The 23,422-nt window shown below is 36.6% G+C and overlaps 5 protein-coding genes across 10 annotated transcripts; 3 read left to right on the plus strand and 2 right to left on the minus strand.

The window, feature by feature from the left end:
* The first annotated feature begins 188 nt into the window (after positions 1 to 188).
* Positions 189 to 1,578, plus strand: LOC117616239 (stress-associated endoplasmic reticulum protein 2). The gene is made up of 3 exons (XM_034345488.1): positions 189 to 485; positions 730 to 886; positions 1,322 to 1,578. The coding sequence occupies exons 1-3, from the start codon at positions 483 to 485 to the stop codon at positions 1,366 to 1,368; spliced, it is 207 nt and encodes a 68-aa protein (XP_034201379.1). The 5' UTR covers positions 189 to 482; the 3' UTR covers positions 1,369 to 1,578.
* A 442-nt stretch (positions 1,579 to 2,020) lies between these two features.
* Positions 2,021 to 5,987, minus strand: LOC117612568 (F-box only protein 6). 2 transcript variants are annotated; one of them, XM_034341259.1, is made up of 3 exons: positions 5,571 to 5,672; positions 4,022 to 4,114; positions 2,021 to 3,681 (listed from the first exon to the last, which is right to left on the minus strand). In XM_034341259.1, exon 3 carries the CDS (start codon positions 3,627 to 3,629, stop codon positions 2,436 to 2,438), a length of 1,194 nt encoding a protein of 397 aa, XP_034197150.1. In that variant the 5' UTR covers positions 3,630 to 3,681; positions 4,022 to 4,114; positions 5,571 to 5,672; the 3' UTR covers positions 2,021 to 2,435. The 2 variants fall into 2 exon arrangements, with proteins under 2 accessions (XP_034197150.1, XP_034197145.1); XM_034341254.1 differs by lacking the exon at positions 4,022 to 4,114 and having other exon boundaries at positions 5,571 to 5,987.
* Positions 5,988 to 11,323: 5,336 nt separating this feature from the next.
* Positions 11,324 to 12,929, minus strand: LOC117616211 (putative receptor-like protein kinase At1g72540). Its single transcript, XM_034345461.1, has 5 exons — positions 12,699 to 12,929; positions 12,332 to 12,476; positions 12,072 to 12,199; positions 11,806 to 11,929; positions 11,324 to 11,721 (listed from the first exon to the last, which is right to left on the minus strand). Exons 1-5 carry the CDS (start codon positions 12,927 to 12,929, stop codon positions 11,324 to 11,326), a joined length of 1,026 nt encoding a protein of 341 aa, XP_034201352.1.
* A 1,253-nt stretch (positions 12,930 to 14,182) lies between these two features.
* On the plus strand, positions 14,183 to 16,550 carry LOC117615362 (4-coumarate--CoA ligase-like 1). Its single transcript, XM_034344435.1, has 6 exons — positions 14,183 to 14,605; positions 14,732 to 15,313; positions 15,412 to 15,601; positions 15,792 to 15,937; positions 16,083 to 16,150; positions 16,247 to 16,550. The coding sequence occupies exons 1-6, from the start codon at positions 14,183 to 14,185 to the stop codon at positions 16,482 to 16,484; spliced, it is 1,647 nt and encodes a 548-aa protein (XP_034200326.1). The 3' UTR covers positions 16,485 to 16,550.
* Positions 16,551 to 18,297: 1,747 nt separating this feature from the next.
* Positions 18,298 to 23,301, plus strand: LOC117617767 (squamosa promoter-binding-like protein 2). 5 transcript variants are annotated; one of them, XR_004584380.1, is made up of 6 exons: positions 18,298 to 18,490; positions 19,925 to 20,673; positions 20,910 to 21,049; positions 21,584 to 21,847; positions 22,173 to 22,574; positions 22,856 to 23,301. XR_004584380.1 is itself a non-coding variant. In XM_034347299.1 (5 exons), the coding sequence occupies exons 2-5, from the start codon at positions 19,982 to 19,984 to the stop codon at positions 22,520 to 22,522; spliced, it is 1,446 nt and encodes a 481-aa protein (XP_034203190.1). In that variant the 5' UTR covers positions 18,298 to 18,490; positions 19,925 to 19,981; the 3' UTR covers positions 22,523 to 22,719. The 5 variants fall into 5 exon arrangements, 3 of the variants coding, with proteins under 3 accessions (XP_034203190.1, XP_034203199.1, XP_034203215.1); XR_004584386.1 differs by lacking the exon at positions 18,298 to 18,490 and adding an exon at positions 18,522 to 19,706; XM_034347299.1 differs by lacking the exon at positions 22,856 to 23,301 and having other exon boundaries at positions 22,173 to 22,719.
* Positions 23,302 to 23,422: the final 121 nt, after the last annotated feature.

A 23,422-nucleotide genomic window follows, 5' to 3' on the forward strand; every position in this document is an offset into this window, starting at 1 on the left:
ATTGGCGCACTGATACACCAGGTCCATGGTAGAATTTGCCATTGGATATGTCCTGGATTCACAACAAGGACAATTTTGAATTCTCTCCAGATACGGGGACCCGACCCGGTCCCTCTACGCTCTACTCTCTCTCTCTTCCCAGGTCCAGCTGTTCCATGTGGACTCAAACTCGAACGCACACGGTGTTACGTTGGTAATTATCTCAAATCACCAAGCGACGCGTGTCCCGTTCTACGTGGTTTAGCCAATCGCCGTGAAGGCTGTGAGTCCGTGACGTCAGGGTCGGGGACCTTATCATGAATTTGCTAAATATATAAACGTCAAAAAAACATAGCTCCTTTTGTGAAAGAGAAATAGGGGCGAGAGTTTGAACTTGCAACTCGCCTTGGCTGAGAGAATTGTAAGAAGGAAGGGGAAAAGCCTGCAAGGAGAAGTAATCACCTGCGACGCTCTCAACTACCGGATCGGATCTACCCGTAACCATGGTAACTCGCCCGTGCTCTCTTCGTCCCTTTCATCCGATCTGTGTAATGTTGGATGAAATCAAATTGGGTTTTCTACGTGCGTATGATTTGATCTAGATCTGTAATAGTATTACAAAATTAGTCGGCTATTTAATTGAATTGAATGGCATTAGGGTTTTGATGGATGTGAAATTGGGATTGTAATGATCATGATGAATTTTAATTTTTGTAATTTTGATTTTGATTTGGGTTTGTGGTGCTGCAGACGACTTCAAGGCGTTTGGCTGATAGGAAGGTGGAGAAGTTTGAGAAGAACATAACAAAGAGAGGGGCGGTTCCTGAGACAACCGCCAAGAAGGGCAAGGATTATCCTGTTGGCCCTATTCTCCTTGGATTCTTCGTCTTTGTTGTCATTGGCTCATGTATGTCTCTCATTATTCAATTTTACGTATGGCAAATTAAATCTGATATGATTCAATTCAATGGTAGCTAGACCTTCCTAATTGAAATCATTCTAACAATCCCCATAATTGGTAAATTATATCTGGATTTTAGCTGCCATTTTAAAGCTTATTTTGGTTGATCTACATTATATTGTGTCTGCGTGCGCTGGCATTTGAGAAACATTGGGGATAAAATAAAGCTGAAACCTTTGAGCACCCATTTGGAAATGCCCATGTGGGTTAAAGCCTGAAGGAAATGTTTGAATTTGTGCCATTGCCTTGATCTGTATGAGGTCAAGAGGGGTTCTGTTATTTGGGTTCATTTTCTCTCCCTTGCATGGTTTATGTGCATTGCATTGCATGAATGGTTTTGGTGGTTTTGTGATCAGAGTTTTATTTGTTTGTGTGAAACAGCTCTGTTTCAGATAATCAGGACTGCTACAAGCGGAGGCATGGCCTAATTGAAGATTAGCCTGGTGCTGATGCTTCTAGGTTGTGAGAGATGGCATCAGACTGCATCAACCAACCAGTCGTGTTATTTACCGTTGTTTTGTTAGCCAGTAGGAAACTGATGATATACAATGTGATGTAGTACTAAAACAAGTGGTGTTTCTATCCTGTGAAGTTAAAAGAAGTTTGAATAAAGGAACCCCTTCCTCTGCTTCACTTAATTTTTGTTTTTTGTTTTTAATTTTTGCATTACACATAACTTATCCGAGCTACACAATTTACCTCCAATTGGGCAGTTTAGGCCATTCTTATGTCTGATGGTTTGAGGTTTGTCGAGAATAAGTTTTGTATTCGTATAAATCGCTTGGTCCATTTTTCACAAGAACTTGCACAATCAAATTGTCTTTCTTTCCCTGACATATAGGAAAAGGTAATTCGATAGTTAAGCTTAAGGCTCTGGATGCCCCAATTTTGGATTTTATTCGTAGAAAAATTATTCATTCCGAGTGAATTTCGGTTTACAATTACCATACAGACGAGATTGGATCACAGGTCTTACAATTTTTTGAGACAAATGAAGCTTACCAAGTTGAAGAATCTTATTTCATACTTGTCTGCGTATGTAATTCGATGGTAATTCAGAAAATGCAAAACACAGAGACGAGCATGTATTGCATTTGTTTACCCAACAACATCAACTGGCATTGTTTAATACAGCAGTTACAAATATATACATAATATATTCTAAAAGAATACACCTGCAAACATTATATAGTAGAGGAGATGGTTTATTTCAGTTCAACCAACAACAAACACATATTATAATACACTCATCCAGGTGACTGAAAAATAGGCATTCTAACCTGTCTTCAGGATTCAAAGCAATTTGTCAAGTTTGCACACAAACGAGGAAATCTCTGGATGTCATAAGACCCATGGAATTGTCTAGTTCATTAAAACAAATAACGAAAATTGGCTAGAAACAAGTTGGCCGTGAAAGCTTGCAATCAACTGTGATGAAACGGATAGTTAAGGAAAACTCCCATTCTTGACAATGCCAGAAACAGAGAAACCTGTTTCAAGCCACAGCAGTCAGGCATGGATAAAATGCAGTGCCACATGCAATCCATTGCCGCTTCCTCCCATGTGGCACCACACAACCAGGGACCTTCAGCCATTCCCTGCTTGACACATTATATGTAACCAATCGGTTCATCTGTCTTGACCTCAAGGACAACATGAGCAAGCCTTTGTTACCCAGGCAAGTCATCCTTACGTGCTTTCCATAGAATTCCAAGCACCATATATTTGGCATTCTGTCAACCTCCTTCCATAGCAGTGTCATTTTCTGCAGCTCCCAAATGCACACGCACGTGGCAGCATTCTTTGTCAACAACCCCACTAGCATGATCCGGCCTCCACATTCAGCAAGTGTGTGGTCAGTCAGATGCAGCGGGGTGGGAATTATAAACTGCTTCCAAATCCCAGTGACCATATCATATGACACAATCCCTTCAGGGTCTGAACGCATGAAGTAGAGTGTGTCATCAATTGAAACAGCCTGCGACCGAAAATTCAGCGACAGGGGCAGCTTAACACTCGACGGCATGATTCCGGGACGGATCCAAGAATTCCTCACGGAATCATAGACTTCATACTCGCCATCACAACCCACCCATAGGATCTTGTACCCCTCACTAGTTGAACTCCCATTCAGAGTCATCCCCACAGCAACACGAGACCAGACCTTGACTGACCTGGCTGGCAACTCTTTAAAAGATTGATTCAGAGGGTTGCACACATAGAAGTTCCTATTACCAATATCAAGAAAACACACCAGGCCCCCCGCTGAAGCCACTGGCAAAACAATCAGCTTTGTTGGCAGAGAAGAAATGGTGGGATGGTGCCACTTCTTCAAGGATGGGTCATACATGGCCCCGGAATTCACATTTTCATGAGTGATGGTGTAAAACCATGGAGTAGCTTGTGGGACCTCCGCACAATGTTGAGAGAAACTTTCAGAATCAAGCAAGGAATTCCATTTCCTGCAAACAGTACGAAATCGGAAAAATGTGGCAATGGGAAGCCTTGCAATGACTGCTTCATAAAGGTCTTCCGGGAAATCTTTCCAAATATGCTGTTCCATAGGCTCGGTGGTATTGGTGGTTCCAGATGATTTACCCCGGGTTCTCTCCTTACGAGATCTCTTAGTAGGAGGAGGCTTGCAAGGTTCCAACATCTTCAAACTTCCAGATTTTCCAGCTGCCATCATAAAACTGTAGTAATCATCTGGAGAACCTTCATCAACGTTAATTGGGCACCACCTGTGTAAAATGCAACAATAAAATTAATCCTATACTCCCTACTTGAGGAACTTTACTGCACTTGCAGTGAAATAAGAAGCAAAATACTGAAACATACACACATAAAGGCCAGCAAAGTCCATAAACATAAACCCGCGAGAAACTATAACAAGTCCTGAACCATTGAGTTAAAAACATGTCAAACAAATGGTTCCTATCAAAATTATAAAATACGCCAAAATGGGAGAGATCATTACTACTAGGTTTTAGTTTTGGTTTAATTTCTTTTCTCAGAGAATTGATTCCAGTCTACTTTCTGACAAACAGGCGAAAAAATTGACTGACATTCTAACTAATTTACCTGATGCAGGTCCCCAGTTAGCCATGATGTGGAACATATTTATCGAATTTTCATCAGGGCTACAGGGTCCCTGGGAACAGAACTTCACTTGGCCTTAAATATTAGTTTAAGAAAATTTCAGTAACTTCTGAAAAGAATGAAACTAACACTAGAGCAAGAAGTTGATGAGAAATGAAAGATATTGAATTGAAGAGCCTAACTTAAAGAGACAGGAAGGGTCATGGATGCAGTAGTAGGCAAGACCTATGACATCAAATTTTGAAGGTTCCACCACAAGAAAACTGAAATCAAACACCATGCATAAGTTCAACAGACATGAAGTGAACAAACTGGGAGACCAAATGAACATATCAAGATAACATTTTGTGCGTTGAAATATTCAACTTTAAGAAATGATGCTCCTCCCAAGTGTCCCTGCAAGATTCTCTTGTACTATAAGCTATGCTTTATAAAGTCTGAGATTGTCTTTGTCTAGGGGAATGAGTGTCAAGCAACATATTGTTAAATGCAGGAATCCAAGTTAGCCAGTTTAACAGTCAAGAAGTGAAGATAACCAAGGAATATGTATAATGCAAAACAACCTATCCCAAATAGAAAGAGAAAAAGAAGCTCATTTCCTGTGGAGTACACAGGTGAGCCATGGTTCTACATCAAATTCTATAAAGATAATATGCTGGCAGTTTATTGAACACTAAATATGAAGAGGTGTTACAGGTCAATGCATTATATGCAAACGGACAGCACAGGAAACCAAAAGCTGAAGTTATGGGTCATATTTAACCAAAACTAATTGTTTTCATTCGTTACCCAATGTAAAATGAATATCACATATCAATTAACACAACGTGGCATGATCAATTCAAAGAAGATGGTTCAGTTGGTGGTCCATATTTTCAATCATGCGTTTATCAGATTATTCAAGTTCTGGGACCTAGCTGTTCTTTTGCTCCTTTCCTTTTCTGGTTTTCTATGATAGACGCTATCAAATGGTTCTAAAATAGAAATGGCAACCGAGAATAGTTTCGAGTTGACCATGAACCTTCCCAATAACAACATCGAACCCCAACCCCAGCTGGACAGTCATAAAAACAAAACCAAAGAGGAAAACGAGAAACTAAAATCAAATACTAAATAGTGCGGTTAAGCCCATCAATTTTGTGCCAGGGAATTGAGCTAAACATAAAAGGAAGACATATATGCGAGTAAATAGATGAAAAGGCAGATTCTTTAAAGAAAAGTCCTTAAAAAAGTAAAACCCAACTCCAACAATGGCAAGCTATTCATCAAGAACAATCAGAACCAATTTCTCAATCCTAAATGTCAAGAAAGCAAACAGAGAAAAGCAACCAACTTCAGCAAGAAAAGAAAAGAAAGCCATGTAATTTACACTTCAGATAAGAAAACTAAAATAAAAGCAAGCAAGCAGAATAAAACTATGAATACCTATAAAGCAGGAAATGAAAGAGGAAGGAGAAATTGAAGAGATGGTGGGAAAGAAAGGGAATTTGAGAAGGTGAGAGAGATCCACAACTAGAAAAGAGTGAGAGACCTTGGGTGTTGGTGCTGCTGTTGAGAGTGATGATTGAGCAGAGGAAGCTGAAACTGAAGAGAAGGTTGAAGATGAAGATGATGATGTTGTTGAAGATGGTAATGAGGGTGAGAGCCGTAGACTTCAACGAGCTCCTGAAGCTGACCGATGAGCTGCCTCAGCATGGCCAGCCCTTCCATGCCCCTCTGAGGCTCTACCTCTCGCAATTAACGACCCAAACTCCCAAACAAAAACCAGTCTTTTTATTTTCCTTTTGTTATTTACTCAAAAAATTAAATAAGACCAGAAGACCTCCAGCAACCAGAGAGCCCCTTCCTCTCCAAAGGCTCCTATCCCCATCCCCAGCCCCCCAACCCAACCCAACCTCCACTCTCTCTCTCTTTCTTTCTTTCTTTCTTTTTTTTCTTTCTTTGCTTCTCTCTCTTCTCTCTCTCTCTCTCTCTCTGATTGCAATAGCTACTCTTCTTTTACCACGTATGCACGCCCATACTATTCACCTGTACTCTCGCTCATTATTATAAAACCCCTTTCTTGTAAAATTTTGATATTACAGCAATATCTATATCCTCTTCTTTTCCAACTTTACCCTTGCACGATGTTTTTTTCCTCCAACTAGGCATGGCATATTTTTTAGTGACAATTTGTAGGTGTTAGTAGGTCGTGTTCAAGTCTACACCCTTCATATTCTAATACTAGTTGCTTTGAATATATATTATAAACAAAAAACTTGGAGCTAAGTCTTTGTTATTATAGATAAAATAAGAACAATGTTGAGAATTTAAAGAAATTTTAGTTGTTGGGGCGCTATTTATATAATCTCTTCAATTCCAGTATATCAGAGGCGTTCTAAAACAAAACTTACGACTGAGTGAATACATATAAAATAAAATTCACTTTCATCTTGATAATGATAAAACCAAGAAAAACATAATCCTACAATTAGAATATGATTCCAGTCTGTAATTATAAAACTTGCCCTCCTTATGGCATACTATATTTTGAAGTAGTAGGGTATAAAGGTAAATTCAAAAGTCATGAAGTTTTTCCTTGGCATTTAAAAGCTGGAATATTATTGGAGAAAAAAAGCGGAATATTGAGTGTTTTTTGCAATCCACGTGTGTGAACGGAAGGTTATAAGTTGATGATGGTCAAGGAGACCACGGAGGAGAAAGAACTTTTGAAGCAGGAATGCATTAACTTTTAGAAAATCAACGGCTGTGGTTAGATCTCTCGAGGCTCTTTCTTTCTTGTCCTTGTTCCACGCACACGGCATGATTGTCCCAACACTTTTTCCATTTTATGATATAATTTTGTTAGAATTACGGAAGTACCTACTTGATGCCTTTTAAGTTTTACTGGTCTTTCTACTCATTATCCACAAGTGCCCCAAGTACTTGTTATTATTGATCTTGTTGTTCCCCTACTACTTTTTCTTCTTCCTTCCCTTTTCTTTCCTTTTAAGTTTTCAGAACTATGATATTTTTTACTTATCTGAAATGGGTATTGAAATCATTAACACATAAGGAATAAAAATATGTAAGTTTTTCATTACAATCCGCAATACCTAAAAAATCAGGAACTAGATTGAATAGGGGAATAATTGATCTCGTACTCATTTATTATATTCCTTATTCTTACGCACTTCTTCGATTTATGACGTACTCAATTCCAAGTAAGGTAAACATGCCATTAGAGTAATACTATGGGGCTACAAATGTGCAATATTACAATTCACTACTATTGCTAAATATTGTTTTGTTTTTTGGCCTACTAAATTTGGTGACAAAGTTCTAAGCTTTATGAATACTTTGTTACAGATTGAATAAAAAAAGATGACATTGATTTTGAAAGCAAAAGCATTTAAAATAGAAAATTCCAATGAGCAAACTTGAAATGCATTGCCTTCATGTGTAAATAAAAACCAAAAATAACATTGATGATACCCACCACTAAAAACTAGATAAAAAAAAAATATAAAGAAAGAAAAGAATCGCATACATTCCCCCCTACAACTAACTGAAATGAGTGATAGCAGCAACCTTGTCTTAAGCAATCATACAATTCATTTTGTAAGCAAAATGGCCAATATACTCATTCAACCATACACGAAATGATGATCATGAAGTGACTAATAAGTGAGTGGGTTTTTTTTCTTTTTTCAAAACTTTCCCAAATTACATATTAAAAGCGTGTAATAAGATGCAAATTGCAAGAATCTAAATCTAGCTTAGAAAGATTGATCAAATTGGTTTAGTGTTATTAACCACATGTTCCTTGAGAATTGAGCATATGGGGATAGTTTGGTGACCATATATAGATGCAGTTATTTGAAAGTTTCTCTCTTCTAGACTTGTGGCACTTTCCTTTACCTAATAGATTTGTTACAAAATGGACTGTCGTACGCCATTTTGATTGCCACACCATTACTTACTCCCTACAACCCCCAGCCCTAAAGTCATTCCCCAAATGATGCAGTAAGTAACAGTTGCTTACAGCCACAGCATATCTGAGCTAAATTGTTGCTTCAAGGCCGCAATTTGAACCCTCCCCCGGTATAAACAACAAAGAATTATGTCATAACTGATTTTAAGTCGTTGATGTATTGTAGAATTAACGATTCACATTTATTTTTTAAGCATGAATGATTGAATTTAGCATTTTTTAATTATTTATATTGGACTCAGTTTCTAATAAAATGCAATCCAACAAAATAAAGTAACAAAAGAAGAAGAAGAATAATAAATAAAAAGTGGGAAATGGTATGGGAGGTAATTTGAGATGGGGAGGTGGAGAATTTGGTAAAGAGTGGGAAGTCATGATGAGTTAGAGAGGCTAAAGTTAAGGTAACAGGGAAGGTTTTGAAATGAATGATTAGGTTTGTCAAAACCAAGGGGGGAATGCGGTGGGTAATGATTTCACATGGTCTAGGGAAGACAAGTTTTAAGTCATTTTGGTGGTGGGTTTAAATGGTATAATTGCTCATCATAATCATCATCATCGATTCCCTTCTTTTACGTGTGCATAAGTGCATTCCATTCCATTCCTTTGCCCCCCTTTTCCCGTGTGATTGCTTTTTTGAACCTTCACGCACTCATTTAACCTTAATATCTTCTCTAATTCGTTTGTTCTTAAATCCAAATTTTGCCTCCCTGAAAAGTAATTATTTGGATTTTGCTTGAACTTAAATTGTTTTTTTCCCCAACTCTTTAGACTCAAATTTTAAGTCATCAATTATATTAAACTGTTTAAGAATGGATTAAGTCTTCTTTTTTTTTTTTTTCATAGATAACTTTTTTTTAATTTAATCTCTTTAAATAACTTCATAATTTAATTTTTAAACAATTTGACCTATAAAAATTGAAATTCCACAAATATAATTTTATTTGAGAAATGAGTGGATATTTATAGAATTTGGAGTGAGGTTTGAGGTTGGATATGATTTAGATTAATTTAAAATATTATTTTCACCATAGGATTTAAAATTCAGCTTTTAGACCTTTTTATTTATCGTTAAAATAGCTTGGATTTAATCTGGATCGTTGATTTGGGTCACTGTTGGAATAAAAACAAAAAGATAAAAAATAGATGTGACACCAGATCGTGACACCCCTATGCATCACAGTAGACGCGACCCCCAATTTTCCCTCCTCACACGTGGGCTGTTTCTGGTTAAGTGGGCTCCACACAAAAAAAAAAAAAAAAAATGCCCGAACAATAGCTGGATTGGTATTCCTCTCCAGATTTGGATTTTCCTGAATTTTAGCCCCTCGTTTTTCTTGGGTTAAGAGAGGAATTTGGCTAAAATTTAGAATTATTTGGGTTGGCCTAGTGGCTTGGAGATGACCTAACCTATTAGGGCTCGTTTGGTACACATGACTGTCTTGGCATGGACTATGCTTAAGGACTGGCTTGGCTTGGCTTGACTTGGTCTAAGTTGGATAACACTTATCCTGCGTTTGGTGTATGCTTGGACTAGGACTAGAATTTTTTTTATTTTTTCAAAAATATCTATATATATATGTATATATGCATTTTATAATATATATAATATATATACATACATATAATATATATATAAACCCTATATATATATATAATATTATTATAATATACTTATATACATGTATATATATAAGTGTATATAGGTGTATATATGTATATTATAATATACATGGGTATAATACATATACATATATTTATATATATACATATGTATATATAATATATGTATATATATTATATATTATGATATACATATATATATACGTATATACATGTATATAATATATGTGTATATAGGTGTATCTATATATTATAATATATACATGGGTATAATACATATACATATATATATATATGTATATTATAATAGATAATATATATGGGTATGTTATAATAATAATATACATGTATATATATGTATATATGTATATTATAATATATATATAGTATAAATATATAATGTATACGTGTATATACATGTGTATATGTATATTATAATACATACATGGGTATAATATATATACACATATATGTATATATATATATACATGTATGCTATTATTATAATATTAATATGTATGTGTATATGAGTATATTATAATAACAATATACATGTATATATATATGTATTTATATATTATATATGGATATATGTGTTTATATATATATATGTATATACGTGTATATATGTACATTAATATATAATATAATATATATTACATATATACATGTATACATGTATGCTATTATTATAATATTAATATGTATGTGTATATGAGTATATTATAATAATAATATATGTGTATATATCTATATGTATTTATATATATTATATATGTATATATGTGTTTATATATATATATATATACATGTATATGTGTATATACATGTATATATGTACATTATAGTATATGTGTATGTAATAATAATAATAATAATAATAATAATAATAATAATAATAATAATAATAGTAATATATGTTATTAGTATTACAATATAATATATGCATCTTATACATTGGTGAACATAGGACTAGCTAATCCTCCCTTTCTACATGGGCTTAGTAGTCCCCTCCTAATGAGGTGTTTTTGGTGGGCCCGGTATTAGCAATCTCATCTAAGACTAGAATTAAATGAAACAAACATGGTACTAAATTTAGTCCAAGCCTGTGTACCAAACGAGCCCTTATATTTCTAATTTGTCCTAAGCTTATTTCCATCTTACACATTGGGCTACTTGGGCCTATAAATGCAAAGTTTAAGTTGGGGTTTGTTCTATGGTAAGGATGTCATATATGAATCATAGATGTGGACCTTCATATTAGCCACACAAGATTCATCTAAATAGTAACTTCACTTAAGTTTAATGAAATGATCTTATGGCTAATATGAAGGTCCACATGAGGAGTTCCTATATGGCACCCTCGCTATAGAATTTCGCTATGTGGACGATCCAACAATTGGAATTGGGTTCTAAATGAGACCTAAGTTTGGGAACGAAAGATTTTGTATTTTTAGTGAAGGAGAAGAGGAATTCGAATTTGAGACATCTACTTACATTAAGAGGAGAATCTAGAATCATTGACATTGAATATGAGATAAATTTTATAGCTGCAAAGTCTCCACGACTAACAGTTCTACATCATATGCTGAAATTGAATGAAGAAAATCAAAAGAGAATTAGGTTACAAGCTAATCAAAGTTTTGTCCACCCCATGGAAAACACAATGCTAAGTGCCACATAGTTTCATTTCACGTGCCCCCTGCATGGTTGCCAATCCCGTGAAATGTCTTTTCTCTTTTGTTAGGCCTGGCATCACCAAAGCGTTGAAAAACCAGTAAACCCCCAAGAAGCTCAACAGTTTTCTTAATTGTAGGGCGGTTTCTTGGGAAGAATTCAACACAACGCATTCCCAGCTCTGTAATTGCAAGACCATCTTCATCAACGTAACCCCAGTCTTCCTGCAAGCTCCTGTGGACAAGTGACCCATTGGGCTTGTATTCCTTCTTGGCCCAGTACTGTACTAAACCGTCCAGTCCCAAATGGGGTTTTTCCACACACACTGGCTCAAAGCCTCTCTTAGCTATTAGGCCTAAGAGAATCACACCAAATGAAAACACATCACAGCTTGTGTGCCAAAAACTACCACCTGAAGAACAAAATGGATTTTACTTTTTGCAAAACCGAAAGTATGCATACAAAACAGTATAGTTTTGGCTTTTGAAAAAAGCACCTTTTGCAGTGAAAAATGGATCAACAAAGCCAATGGAGATTGGTATCTGCTTTTTTAGTGTGGTCATTTCACCAATGATTCCTCCAGTAATGTGTCCAAAATCAAATAATTTTGGCCTGCAATCCTGAAAATCAAAGTAGAAAAAGGATGATTAAGATGAAGCCAGCAGATTGCAAGAAGACCTAAACAAAAGACAAAAACTGAAAGGATAGAAAGGTTCAAGAGCTTTCACGTCTGAATGAAAATGAAAGGCAGTAGGTCCAAACCCAATCCAGCATTATATGAGATGCATTGATGTTCAACACCAAATATGGCTTGTCCTGGTTGTGTAGAAATTCAAGGAGGCGTGCAAATTGGAGAAGCACATTGAGCCTCTGAACCCAGTTGAGATAATCTGTATGGGGTCATATCAATCTTTCCATAGTAACAAAAAACTTTGCACAAGTTTCTTTTGAATTTCAACATGTTGCTTAAAATAAATAAAACCCATAAGAAATTGAAGCTTTAAAACATAAACTGAAGGCACCTTTCACTGTCAAATTATGCAGAGTATCCCATGGATTGAGGTCATAGACAACAGCCTTGACTTCCTTTTCACAGCAATAACCAATCAATTTCACCAAGTTTGGATGACCATTTATACTTGGATGTGTTAAAAACTGAACTTCTTCCTGCAATACAAACCAGCTCAATAATAGCCTAAACCTTCCAAAACTAAAAAAGATTTGCAAGAGAGAGAGAGTTTTAAGTTTTGATACAATCGATATTATACTTTAAACTAATCTAAACTATGGGAAGAGATTCAAACTCGGGTGCAGAGTGGGGAGCAGATCCATTCTAGCCAACTTGGCTAAACCCATGTCTACAAGATAGTTTAAAGTTTTAAAACTTACCTTAACCATCAGAAACTCATCATGTATGGATGTTATGCACCTTGACTTCTCATCCCATATTTTGACTGTAACGGCTCGAGCTTGATCTGCTCCAATAAACCCTAGCTTAATCTGTCCTCTATATAATTTGCCAAACTGAGTATCTCCAATCAGGTTGTTCTGGTGAAAACCATTGGTGCATGCTTTCAAGTCCTCTGCTGTAAACTCTTTAAGCTTTGCTGCACAATCCATCATGTTGCTAAGTAGCTCCTCAGCCATAAACCAAATTTTAAATGATAAATTAAGCACCAAAATATATGGCAAGGAAGCTGGTGGGCTAATTATAATAGAACTAGCTCCTTATCTTCTCCTCTGTACATCCAACTTCAAATTTGAAGATCAAGTTCACAACATATCATCCCAAATTAGTATCAGACTTATTCAACAAGATGTCACTTGTGATTTATATATGAATTTTCTATTTTGTTTGTCCTTAAACGGTGTCGTTTTCGTTGTGATGTATCCAATGGTTGACTAATACTGATTCTACGATCCAGTTCTTGAATCTACTTGCAGGATTTTTAGGTTCATTATAATATTCAAGAATTGCAACTCATACTTTGTAAACAATAAATAAATAAAAATTCTTTTTGTTTGACACCACGTACAAGTTGGAAAATGGAAACAAAGCTATAAAATAATCATGATCATAAAAAGATAGAGAATGTATAAACATCGAACTTCGAATGGTACCTGATTCCATCACTTCACACCAAAGCTAGATAAGTTTTATGCTCTGTTGTTCTCTGTCACAGAGCAAGCCTAATGGTGGAGGCTACAATAACAACCATGTCCTATACAATTATGTATAGCTAAGGCTACAACAACCATATCCCAATTAATTTAATGTAAATCCTAACTCATAACAAATTTACCTAATTCGGCTCATATAAAACCTAAAGCCCTTAACAAGGGACTTGTAACTCAATTGGTTAAAAGCATTTACTGCTGCATCTGAGGTTCTAAGTTCAATTTCTTTTCTCCCAATATCGCTGTATAAACAAAACAACATTTAAAAATCTAAAGCCCTTAATCATATAATGCATATTCTGTATAGCTAAAAGTACAATCACAATAAAAAGGGGTAACTGGTCAACTATAAGCCCAAATAATATTCCATAAAATAGAATGTGATATGTTGCAATAGAAAAATCCCAAAATATGGAACATAAGCATAACAGCATTGCCTTGAGGTTGGATAGCTTGAGAAGCTCATTTTAGAATGAGTGATGTTATCTTGTGACAGATACATGATTTAACAAGTTCTCACCAACCAAAGCCCATGGAATATCTCACCCTCACTTGTTTCTTAACAACATCTTCTTCTTTAACTTACTAATCCCATCTTCATTTTCCCTTAAAACCTGATACTGATCCCACGGAAATTCTCACCCTCACTTTGTCTTCCTTCAAAACACAGGTCAACTCTCCATTACACATCCACCATGGGAACTTTTGTGCACAACTCAGCCCAAGATGAGGAACATATTTTCCGAAGCCGAGCACCGGCTGTCCAAGTACCTGATAATGTCACATTGCCAGAATTTGTGCTTCAGAATGCAGAGTTATATGCTGACAATGTTGCATTCGTGGAGGTGGTGACCGGAAAGAAAATTACTTATGGGGAGGTGGTGAGAGACACTAGGAGATTTTCCAAGGCCTTAAGGTCTCTTGGCCTTAGAAAGGGGCATGTGGTGGTGGTTGTTCTCCCAAATGTTGCAGAGTATGCCATAGTTGCTTTGGGAATAATGGCTGCTGGTGGGGTGTTTTCGGGAGCAAATCCATCAGGGCATGCATCTGAAATTAAGAAGCAGGTGGAGGTAGCTGATGCCAAGATCATTGTAACAAATGGTGCAAGCTATGAAAAGGTAACGTTATCAGATCATAGCCCCATTACTTCTGTTAATAATGCAGGCAGCTGTGAGCATATGAAATGATAATTTATAGTGCAATTTTAATTCTAAGCCTTTGTTTTGAGAATTTGAGATGTGCAGGTAAAAGGCTTTGGGGTACCAGTAATTGTGCTTGGTGAAGAAGTTATTGAAGGTGCTATGAATTGGAACAACCTGCTTGAAGCAGCAGACCGTGCCGGGAACAAAATCAATAAGGAGGAATTGAAGCAGTCTGATCTATGTGCCCTTCCCTTCTCATCAGGCACAACAGGACTGTCGAAGGGTGTAATGCTGACTCATCGAAACCTAGTAGCCAACCTCAGCTCCACACTCTTTGGAGTAACGCCAGAAATGATTGGCAAAGTCACTGTCCTAGGCCTAATTCCATTCTTTCACATCTATGGGATCACTGGAATATGTTGCGCGACGCTTCGAAACAAGGGGAAAGTGGTGGTGATGGGAAGATTCGAACTTCGGACATTTCTTAATGCATTGGTCTCAGAAGAGGTCACATATGCGCCCATTGTGCCACCAATCATTTTGAACTTGGTTAAGAATCCAATAGTTGATGAGTTTGATCTGAGCAAGCTCAAACTCCAGGCCATTATGACTGCAGCAGCTCCACTTGCACCAGATGTCCTCAAAAAATTTGAGAACAAGTTTCCTGGTGTCCAAGTCCAAGAGGTGACACAAAAACAATGCCCTTCATTTTGTAAGTGCTGATTTTAACAGACAATTGTGTGTTTTTTGGCTGATTCAATTGTGCTTATTTTTAATTGTAGGCATATGGATTGACTGAACATAGCTGCATCACACTCACTCATGCCACACCGGGTGTTATGGCAAAGAAAAACTCGGTTGGGTTCATTCTTCCAAATTTGCAAGTCAAATTCATTGACCCTGACACCGGCCGATCCCTCCCCAGAAACACCCCTGGTGAACTTTGTGTCTTGAGTCAATGTGTAATGAAAGGTAAAGGAGAGAGATTGATTGCATCACTAATCTGATGGCTTGTGTTAATCACATGTTGATGTGATTCATGTGAACCTTTTCTCATACAGAAGTAAAATATGTCTGTCCTTTGTTAAGCAACATAATTTGTATTGATATTGTCGATAATGTATCGATAATATATCTCATGTCATAATAACTTACTTTGCAGGTTACTACAATAATGAAGAGGAGACTGCCCGGATCATCGACAAGAATGGATGGCTTCACACTGGTGACATTGGCTACATAGATGATGATGAAAATGTCTTTATTGTGGATCGCATCAAGGAATTAATCAAGTACAAAGGTTTCCAAGTAAGACCACTAATTATAACCCCAGATTAATGAAAGTTCACTAACTCAATGTCATGGATTTAAAAGTTGCGCTACTGATTAACTAGACTAATTCACATTTTCCCAATATAGTTTCTAAATTAATTATGTTATGCAAAATCTGAAGGTGGCTCCTGCTGAACTTGAGGCCATCCTTCTGAGCCATCCCTCAGTTGAAGACGTTGCAGTAGTCCCGTAAGTATCGAAATTCGATTGATCATACATTGTTGTTCAGAAAGAAAATTACTGCAGTTTCTGTTTAGATTAAGGTGTTTTGGGGTTAATTTTCAGATTGCCAGATGAGGAGGCAGGGGAGATTCCAGCAGCAAGTGTTGTTTTAGCAGCTGGTGCAAAAGAGAGTGAAGAAGACATTATCAAGTTTGTGGCCTCAAATGTTGCTCACTACAAGAAAGTGAGAGTGGTGCACTTTGTGGACAGCATCCCAAAATCACCCTCTGGCAAAATTATGAGAAGGTTGGTCAAAGAGGCCATGATAGAGAAGATCAAGGCATGCAAGCTCCACACCTAAACCTAATTAAATCCAGTCTAAAATTAATAACATGGTTTTAAGCATATACAACAATGGAATTTGAACAACAATATATGTATCCCATCCAACTATCCAATCTAACCAGCATCACCAATTCACTTGATTCTTCATCTGTTATTATCAAATTATGCTCTACCATAATTAATAATTAATGAAAGCATCATCATACCAGCAAACTATGCATAAAAATAAATAAAAAAAACCACAAGAAATGGGTAGGTGGGCTGGTTGGTTGATGGGATCTTAAATTCTTTAACATTAAGAATTTGACTGATAGCAAGTGTGTAACAATGATTATTGACTGCTAATCTCGAATGGAATTAACTTCTCAGTAATTCTTGGAGAATTGACTTTGCACCAACGACCATATTATCAGCCTAATACCTTGTCCGAGCTAAGGATATAAATATCATGGGACCTCACGATCATGTCCAACTCCAATCTATGTAGAATCCTAAAGCGAATAAGGTCACTTGGTGTGCACTTGCCCACGTACCTTGATGCAGAATCACACATATTCATATACCAAAATCAAATCAAATTCTTTCCTCCCTAGAAATAGCCTCCACCAGCAATAGAGTTGCTGTGTGAAAAATTCAAATATGTTATAATGGGAGTATATTTATTGATACCTTACTTTAAACTAAAGTATAAACTCGCTTCCTCATCTCAAATAATTTTTTGAGTAATAATATAACACAAAGTGCCGTGAGTTAATAACATTATGTGAAGGAATTTTTCTCCTTTATAGACAGGGTTAATTATTCCAAACTGTATGCGGCGTCGATTAACTTTCAAAACACCAATGGTAGCAATGAACAACAGTGAACGTGCCCACGTGGACCCTTCTCAGCATGAGATCTTGAAATTCTAATTAATTAATTGATCTGATTAGTTAAGTAATTGTTTCCATTTGCCAACCTCAATCCACACGAACTAATAGTTTAATAGACACAAGTTGGTTTGCCAAAATTAGTTAATTATATCCGATGCTAAATTCAATATATTTGTGTAAACAAAAACAAAACCCAACTCGGCTCTCTTTGTCCAACGAATAACTTATTTTTATTCTTTCAATCACATCCCATGTTGATTTTATGTATCATAATTTATAATTAGTCCTAACATGGGGACACTCCGCCCATTTCTTTTATGTTTAGCATCGTCGTCTAAACTAGTCCAACTTGTTTATACAAGACACATTCCTAAGTTTACTTTCCTTAAACAAACAAAAATTCCCAATTAAAAAAACCCACAACATGACATTGTTAACGTCTTTTGCCTTTTAAACTTTAACCTAATTTTTATATTACACTGACTGCAGTCATGCAAATATGTTTGGTAAGGTAAATTTTTTGTTTTCTCTACCATTTAAATAACTTGACCAACATAGATTACAGTCGACTTTATGAAAAAGGAAAATTTTCTCTAAGACAATCATACCACATAATCATCATATTTACGTAGTATAAAGAGATGTCGACTAATATTATGATCAATAGTAACTCACTGGTATAATAATTTACGTGATGATTATGATAACGTGATACAACGTTTTTTTATAATTGATGAACCGAACTCTCTCTCATTTTTTCAATTAATTTTTTATCTTTTAATACAAACGATAGTCTAAATACAAATACTACCAATGATATCATGAGACCAATGATATTAAATTAACGTCATTTTCCATTAGACACTATTGGCTCTTTTGTCGGTTTTGGTGGCTGCTTTGCGTTTACTGAGAAATAAATGGGGCTATAAAATAAAGCTGCCAAAGACCCAAAAGCAAAGCAAAAGTTGAATTTTACAGAAACAAACACAATATGAGTGTGGGAGCAAATGGCGGTACGTCTCTGTGGTCTTTTTCTACGATGAAAGATTGAAACTTGGAAAAGGAAAAGGAATGGGAATGGCAGGAAATGCTTTTCCCTTCTTTTTTTAATATCCCAAAAGCTTCTCTGCAACCTTCCACAATCCACCAAGTAAGTGTTACTAATATTGAGCTCAGCTCAGCTCGCAATCATTTTTCCCTTTTGACTTTCTCTTTTTTCATCTGTATCTCTCTGTTGCTTGATATTCCATTACAAAAGTTGGATTTTTTCTTCACCCTTTAAGCTGAATGAAATCGAAGAATATTACTTATCTGCATAAGGGGATTTGGAATTTTCGGAAAACGACGAGTAGCTGTGGTTCTGGTTCTGCTGATTTCAGATTTATATGTGTTTTTGGGAAACAAGAGAGTAATTATAACGAATCACGATCGAAGCTGCTGAAGTTTCTTAATTTGGGGAAGCAATTTTTAAATTTTTTGGAACGCCTCTCTCTATATTTCCATATTTAGAGGTTCGACTTTATTGGGGGAAAAAAAATAGTTTTTTGATTTATTTTCTTTCATCTTGTACATGAAAATTATTGATCTTTTCTGGACAGGCCTAAATGCAATTTCTTTGAGGGGTCTGGTTCCAGATATGAAAAACCCCAAAATTGTTATTCGTGTTTATGGGTCAATCAATATCTTTTCGTGGTGACTAAAGAAGGAAGAGGCTTGGAGGGGTTTGTTGGAGAAATGGATGAATTTCAGAGCAATTGAGGTTAAAGTGTTAACGTTAGTCTGCTAGGCTGTAGTGTAGTGAGTGGGGCTTATTCAATGACTGGAGATTGCGATGTTATTGAATGTGAATTATTGGAGCTAAAAGGTTTGTAAAGTACAAGCAAGGTATATGAGAAAAGGTGGCGGTAATAAGTAAAAGAAAAAAAACATTATTAGAAATAATTGAAGAGAGAGGGGGAGAGAGACAGAGGTAATATATACATACATGGATAAAGGTGGTAAATTTCAGCTCAAAATTTGCGGAAAAATGGGGAACCCTTGCCCATCCTTACTATGGTTCTGGTTAGTTGTAGTTTCTGAATAGGTGGGGCTTGTTAAAAGTACTAGATTGAGAAGTAATGACTTGGAAATGTGGAATACAGTAGGTAGGGTTTGGATTTATGTAATCAGTTTCTTTGTTTTGGTCGAATGAAGTAGATGGGGATTTAGCTGCAGAAGATTTACGGTTGGAAAGTGGTTTCTCTGCCGTGAGATGCATCAGGCAGTTTTATATTTAATTCCTTGGCGTGCATAGTTGGGCAGATCTGAGCAGCCTTGCTTCTTCAACTCATACATACACAAAGAATTCAGCACTGTTTCTTGCAAGGGTATTTAGGATTTGCTTTCTTTTACAGTTTCATGCTCCACCACTGCAATATTCATGTTCTTGTTCTTTGACAAAGTTTAAGGAACTTTGTATTCTTTTTGACAAAGTATAATGCAAGGTTATTAGTTAATTAATATTGTAGTGTATTTCCACTCCCATTTTCTTGCTTCATATATGCTTGTGTATATACATTCTTATGTTGTGGTTATATGTTTGCAGCATCTGGTGACCAGTTACTCAATTTGCATTATCCGAAGACGGTTTTGAAGTAGTTTTATGAATTCTGTGTTGCTGATGGAGTGGAATGAAAAACCTCCTTCACTATGGGATTTGGAGAACCTTTTCATGTTTGGTCCAAAAGTAGCTGACAATCCAAAGAAGTTACAACCAGCAGACTGGGGTATTGAAGGGGAACGAGGAATGAACTCTGAATCTTTCTATTCAACTGGGGGTGATGGGGGCAGTGGTGTTTCTGGCTCTGATTTAGGAGATGGCTCATCAAAAAGTTCAAAATCAGCTTCCGTCAGTTCTTCAGTTGGGGAAAGTAAGAAACCCAATTTCAACCTTGACGCTTTTGAAGGTTTCCCGAATGATTTCATTCATAAAAATGAATCAGCTAAAGCTGAGGCCCTTGGATCTTCTCCAACTCATGAGGTTTCAGCTGGGTCGGGTGAGCCACTGCTCAGTCTAAAGCTTGGTAAGCGGATGTACTTTGAAGATGTTTGTGCAGGAAATAATCCTAAATCCTCTTCCCTTTCTGTTATTTCCTCGTCAATGGCAAAGACAAAAAGGAGTAAGTCCACTGGTCAGAGTGCATTTGCACCACACTGCCAAGTTGAAGGCTGCAATATTGATCTGTCATCAGCCAAAGATTACCACCGTAAACATAGGATTTGTGCTAATCATTCCAAATCTCCGAAGGTCGTTGTAGAAGGGGTGGAACGTCGGTTTTGCCAGCAGTGTAGCAGGTAAACCTTGTTAGAGACTTCTTTTACGATAATGAAACCCAGCAATTACTTGTTTTCTGATATTTACTTGTTTGTTCCTCCTAGTCTAGCCTAAAGATCGTCTAGATTATCTTGCTTATCTATGTGTCTTAATTGCAACAATGTTTTGTTCTTTAATGTTCAATTAAAATGAGCTTCAGTTCCTTCTTGGCTTCAAACATAGATCTTAATATGCATGAATCCTTTGTATGTTAAAGGTTCCATGGCCTTTCTGAATTTGATGAAAAGAAGCGAAGCTGTCGCAGGCGACTTTCTGATCACAATGCAAGGCGGCGCAAGCCACAGACAGAAGCACTGAGAAATCCAACAAGGCTGTCCTCATCACTGTTCAGTACAGGTTTTAAACTCATACTGAAATTCTTGTTCTTCATGCTTCTTACAGACATACATCAAATTATGATATAGGATGGAGCTAACTCCTTTTGATTTAAACAGTGTTTTGATAATTGTTTTAAAGTATTCAAGAATGCAAATAAGTATACCAGGGTTAATTCTCCCAGCTAATAATTAATTTGGGTTTAGTTCAAGTTAGGAATGAAAATGAGGCTTACCTAATTTATCTCGCACTTCTTGAGCTTGAGCTTTGACCAAATCAAAATATGAATAAGTGAAACCTTGCAGAAATAATGCCAAAGGTTTATTCTTTTTCCTGTGAAAATGAATGAAACTGACTGGCCTCATATGGAGATTCAACTTCTTGACGGGTCACATGTGTTTCTATTGTATATTCTTTAATTTGTAATTGAGTTATTTAGTGCAGATCCATATGAAGCATCATTCAAGAGACCAAATACTATTAGGGTCATTAATCATATTGTTGTTATACCATAGTTATCTGTTAAATTTGTGCTGATTTTGCTTACCTATGCAGATGAGAGGCAACAGATGAGCCTTGTTTTGGACCAAGCCCCAAGTGTTTTCACAAGGCATCCCTCAAATTTAACATGGGATGGCGCCTGCAGCTTCAAGTTCGGACAAACGAAAGAATATTTTCCAAAGCCTGCAAAAGGAGGGGGCACTGGCGGGCAGCTGAATTTGGCCAACAATGGAATTCCAAGTTCAATAACAATGCTGTATCATGATTCTAGTGGGCTGTCACCTTCGAAGGGCACTGCTGCTGAGGTTCTCAACCGAGGTCTGTTATACTTCAGAGTGTCTTATTAATCATGATAAATCAAATTTTTATCATTTGCTATTTGTTAGTTCAACTGCCTGACATGAACCAGTCACTTTTACCCTCAATCCTGTCTTAACATTTGTTTGTTTTTCAACATAAGAAATGTCTGGATTCTCCACGGTCGCCAAAAAGCCAAATGAAAACATTGCTTGAACATTGCAAACCAGTGCTCCTGTTTGCTAATCCCAATTTAAGTGGAGCACAGATAATTGTAGATTCATAGTTCATAGATCGTTCGTATCTATTAACAGGTCATGTAAATTTTATTTGGTGATGTTTGCAGGTGCTGAAGAATCTATGATCTCTTTCAACCTAGGTGCGACACAGGATTATCATCGTGCTCTCTCTCTTCTGTCAACAAGTTCTTGGGTTTCAGGCGAGGCAAAACCTGTTGCACTTGATAATAATACCAACCAAAATTATCAGAACAACATCCCTCAACCTGGGATGCAAGCAATGACCCAAGGTTTGCCGGTCTCATCAGGGTACTGGCAAACTCAACATCTATCCCTTAATACCCAAGAAGCACATGTCTCCCACTCACACAGTAATGGCAGCAGCCGCTTCCATCAGGATCTTCATCAGTTCAAAGGCCCCTATGAGTTTGGTTATCAAACCAACCAATTCAATTAAATTCGACCCAAATGACTGTTCTTTTCTCCATATAAATGTCACCCTTATTAAGGTTAGTTCCTTCACCGGAGTTTGTTTCTGCATTGCCCATCTGATCTCCGGTTGTACCTATTATGTTAATAACTAAGATTTGCATGTCCACATTCAAACCGAAATATCTAGATTATGGTTTCCATGGCCATTGGTTTTTTTCGACATCTTTATGTTGATGATTTTGCAAATTATGACCCGTAGCTATAGCCTGTATACATTTTGTCTAAGAAAAAGAAACGGGTACACTGATAGTGGAGCCACTGAAAACAATGTTGTTATTGTGTGGTCATTGTCTCCCAGGAACTCAGCACTGCTTTGGTTTTACAACCGACAAGGTTTCAGATCCTGCATTGTGTGGTTGCGAATTCAATTGCTGTGTTTAATTTAATTTAGATGTACCATGTTATGTCATAAATAATTTAGAACTCAGCACTGCTTTGCTTTACATTATGTGGAATTTGTTCTTATCCTCTGCCTGACCCAGAATGTTAAATGGAGGAACATTGGACCTTCCTCATTTTAATTTGTTCTGACGACTGGTACATCAAATTGAAGGGCGATGGATGACCCATATGGCCCTTCCTGAGCTCAGATTGCTTGCGAGTTTAACATCGAAGGGAAAGAATCCGTGTCGTCGTTTATTTTTCCGATCATAGAGGGGACCGTGCATGTACATAAATCTCTTGCCAAGACGACCATTTGAATGTGCATGTATTATTTATTCTTCTGATAAACAACGGTTTTGACATACTTTACAAAATGGGATCCAACATAGAGAACCAGGAAGCCAAGCTAATGCAATACTCAAACAAAACTGATTTCTGGCCACAAGTTTCTTATTAGCAGTGGACAGCCGTGCTGTTCTCT

The sequence above is a fragment of the Prunus dulcis genome, chromosome 1, assembly GCF_902201215.1.
Source record: "Prunus dulcis chromosome 1, ALMONDv2, whole genome shotgun sequence".
Lineage (NCBI taxonomy): Eukaryota > Viridiplantae > Streptophyta > Magnoliopsida > Rosales > Rosaceae > Prunus > Prunus dulcis.

Excerpts from the sequence above, each read along its gene's own strand:
- LOC117612568 (XM_034341254.1), bottom strand. The coding sequence starts at position 5,749 with ATGGAAGGGCTGGCCATGCTGAGGCAGCTCATCGGTCAGCTTCAGGAG. Across the intron at positions 3,682-5,570 it reads CAGCAGCACCAACACCCAAG|GTGGTGCCCAATTAACGTTG; the intron begins GTCTCTCACTCT and ends CATTTTACACAG.
- LOC117616239 (XM_034345488.1), top strand. Across the intron at positions 887-1,321 it reads CTTTGTTGTCATTGGCTCAT|CTCTGTTTCAGATAATCAGG; the intron begins GTATGTCTCTCA and ends TGTGTGAAACAG.
- LOC117615362 (XM_034344435.1), top strand. The coding sequence starts at position 14,183 with ATGGGAACTTTTGTGCACAACTCAGCCCAAGATGAGGAACATATTTTC. Across the intron at positions 15,314-15,411 it reads CTGGTGTCCAAGTCCAAGAG|GCATATGGATTGACTGAACA; the intron begins GTGACACAAAAA and ends TTTTAATTGTAG. Across the intron at positions 15,602-15,791 it reads GAGTCAATGTGTAATGAAAG|GTTACTACAATAATGAAGAG; the intron begins GTAAAGGAGAGA and ends CTTACTTTGCAG.
- LOC117617767 (XM_034347299.1), top strand. The coding sequence starts at position 19,982 with ATGAATTCTGTGTTGCTGATGGAGTGGAATGAAAAACCTCCTTCACTA. Across the intron at positions 20,674-20,909 it reads TTTTGCCAGCAGTGTAGCAG|GTTCCATGGCCTTTCTGAAT; the intron begins GTAAACCTTGTT and ends TGTATGTTAAAG. Across the intron at positions 21,848-22,172 it reads TGCTGAGGTTCTCAACCGAG|GTGCTGAAGAATCTATGATC; the intron begins GTCTGTTATACT and ends TGATGTTTGCAG.
- LOC117616211 (XM_034345461.1), bottom strand. The coding sequence starts at position 12,929 with ATGGATTGTGCAGCAAAGCTTAAAGAGTTTACAGCAGAGGACTTGAAA. Across the intron at positions 12,200-12,331 it reads GCATAATTTGACAGTGAAAG|ATTATCTCAACTGGGTTCAG; the intron begins GTGCCTTCAGTT and ends GACCCCATACAG. Across the intron at positions 11,722-11,805 it reads TCCATTTTTCACTGCAAAAG|GTGGTAGTTTTTGGCACACA; the intron begins GTGCTTTTTTCA and ends TTTGTTCTTCAG.